The sequence below is a fragment of the Monoraphidium neglectum genome (assembly GCF_000611645.1).
Source record: "Monoraphidium neglectum strain SAG 48.87 unplaced genomic scaffold scaffold05840, whole genome shotgun sequence".
NCBI classification, from domain to species: Eukaryota; Viridiplantae; Chlorophyta; class Chlorophyceae; order Sphaeropleales; family Selenastraceae; genus Monoraphidium; species Monoraphidium neglectum.
Genome location: NW_014007791.1, coordinates 1 through 2751, shown reverse-complemented (window position 1 = coordinate 2751; position 2751 = coordinate 1). Strand labels below are relative to the sequence as shown.

The window sequence follows — 2751 nt, the reverse complement described above, 5'->3', positions numbered from 1 at the left end:
CCTCCCAACCACCAATCCCCTCGGCCCCTTCTTCCCAGCTCACCATCCGCCCCCACAGCCAGGCTGCAGGGATTCAAGGAAGGCAGCAACCCCTGGCTCCGACCCCACTCATGCTGCAAACCATCAACCAGGGGACACCCCCGCCTCCACAGGCCTTCAAAGGCCCCCATCGCCCCACCACCACTCATGCACTGCCAGCTGCTGGTACCTCAAGGGAATATACCACACACACACACACACACACACACAAACACACACACACACACGCACGCACACAAACACACACACAACACACACACAACTCACACACCTCCGGGATGGTGATGCGCTTGAGGGGATCCACCAGCAGCATGCGCGGTATCAGGTCGCGCGCGCCTGGGGTTTCGGGGTAGCAGGGCGGGGTGATTGTACGTGTATAGGTGTGTGTGTGTGCGCGCGTGCATTCGTGTGTGTGTGTGTGTGTGTGCGCGCGCGCGCGCAGAGTGGTGGTCGCGCCACCAGTACAAACCGCAGGCCGTGTCCGCAAGTGCACACACATGCGCAAGCGTGTACACACAAACACGCACGCACACACACACACACACACACACACACACACACACACACACACACTCATACACAACCACACTATCACACACATGTGAACACATCAGCACGTTTGTGTTCAAATCGCCCCATTCACCAGGGCTGAGGTGTGACGGCAGGTTGTAGACGCCCCCCTTAATCTTCTTGAACAGATTCGGGATGTTTTCGTCATCAAAGGGCAGGGAGCCGCAGAGCAGCGCGTACAGGATCACGCCGCAGGACCTGAGTGGCGCGGATGGCGTCGGTTGGCGTCGGTTGGCATCGGTTTGTTGGGGCGGTGACGGGTGACGTGGAGGCACCCAAGGGCGCCAGAGGGCACGGCCGGAGCGGTTGCTGACAATCGATGGTCCGGAGGAGGGCCGCCTGCAGGGATCCAATTGTCTGGCCTGCACGGAAATATGTACCAACACAAATATCGACCCCCTCCCCCCAACAAAGCAAACCCCCATCGGCGTGCGTCCTGAAGCAAACTACGGCAAGCCCCCTCACCAGACGTCAACCTCGGGGCCCGCATAGAGCTTGCCGCTGATCACCTGGGGGCAGGGCGTTTCGGTTGCATGGGGGAAGCCGAAGAGACAGAAGACTGAATGACGTAATGTGGCATATCGGGAAGGCGGGGAGGCAGGCGGGGCCCAGCAGCGAGTGTGCGTTTTGCGAGGCAGCAGGGGCCTCAACTTCAAACAAAGGGGTGCAGCTCTGAGCGGCGCGATCGAGATCCCAAAATGTAGGAGGCCGCAGGCAAGTCGTGCATGTGTGCTGGTGCGCGCCCTGCCACATGCGGCAGGCGGATCGGGAGCCGTGCGCAGGGCCCCACGCCCCCAGCCGCGCGCGGCGCGGCGCGTGCTCGGACGGGCGCCACACTCATGCGATCAGCTTGCTAGTGGATCTGGTGGGATCCTTGGAGTCCCTCGTAACGACCCGCAACACGCAAACGCCCACCTCTGGCGCGGCGTAGTTTGGGCTGCCGCAGGAGGTCTTGAGGAAGTGGCCGTCGTGCATAACATTGGACAGTCCGAAGTCCGCGATCTTGACCGCCATGCTGCTGTCTAGGAGGAGGTTCTCGGGCTTGAGGTCCCTGGGGGTAGGGTTTAGGGTTCATGGTAAAAGGCGCGGGGCGGCCGCGCGGGCAGGGGGCGGGTTTTTGGATGTCGCTCGGGTTGTCAATCGTTGGTGGAGGGGAGGGGTTGGCGGCATCGTGGGCGTGGTGGGGTGGGCCTTGCTTTGGGAGAGGCAGGAGGAGGGCCCTCGGGCGCGCTCTCGGCGGACAGGTCGGACTGCGGCCGCGGTCCAGCCTGCAGCGGTGGGCCGTTGCGATCCAGCCTGCCGGCTCTCGGGCACCCTTGCAGCTGAATCAGCACTAAAAGTTCACAACCGCATCCGCTTGCTTCATGACTCTCGTGAATGGATTGGCGAGGCACGGAGCAAGAGGGCGGGCGGGCGCAATGCGGCAGACGCGCGGACACAAGCGGGAACGCCCGCGGGTCGCCCGACCCGTTCAGCACGCTCCGTCACATCCACACAGCATAAAATTCACATGCACTCCAGATCACCTGTAACCCACATCCGCACGGAATCGGGCGCCCCGCGGCCCACCTGTGCACCACCATGTTGCGGTGGCAGTACTCCACCCCGGAAATGATCTGCTGGAAGAAGTGGCGTGCCTCGTCCTCTGGCAGGCGCCCCTTCTCCACTATGTGATCAAAGAGCTCCCCACCCTGGTTAGAAATGGTTGGTTACGTTCGCTCTGATGATGCGAGACTTATGTAAGAGTTTGTAGCTAAGGCGCGATGGTGTCTATGCAGGGAAGGGGTGACAGGGTGGATGGGCAAATGGCATGCTGCGCAGGCGGCCCGCGCCGCGCCTGCAGCCCTGGGAGCTGTGAGCTGCTGGGATGGCCGGGCACGGCGCAACGGCGGGCGCCATGCTGCTGCGAGCGCCATGCACCCTCCATCTCCACCACTTTTTAACCGCTCCTTGCGCGACGTGGCTGTCATTCCCCATCATGTGCGTTGGCAAAGCAACACATGAGGCATGACCAATGCTGCGGTCACCCACCCTGACGTACTCCATGACTACGTATATGTCGGATGGCGTCTCGATGACCTCGTACAGCCGGATGATGTGGGGGTGCATGAACAGCCGCAGGATCTTGATCTCACGGTGGAC

General features: G+C 62.0%; 1 protein-coding gene across 1 annotated transcript; it reads right to left on the bottom strand.

Annotated features, from left to right (window-relative positions):
• Nucleotides 1-108: 108 nt before the first annotated feature.
• On the bottom strand, nt 109-2718 carry MNEG_15966 (5'-AMP-activated protein kinase, catalytic alpha subunit; the record flags this gene model as incomplete). The annotated part of the gene is made up of 7 exons (XM_014035563.1): nt 109-113; nt 307-375; nt 683-807; nt 1075-1118; nt 1525-1660; nt 2179-2300; nt 2641-2718. The coding sequence occupies 7 exons, from the start codon at nt 2716-2718 to the stop codon at nt 109-111; spliced, it is 579 nt and encodes a 192-aa protein (XP_013891017.1).
• Nucleotides 2719-2751: the final 33 nt, after the last annotated feature.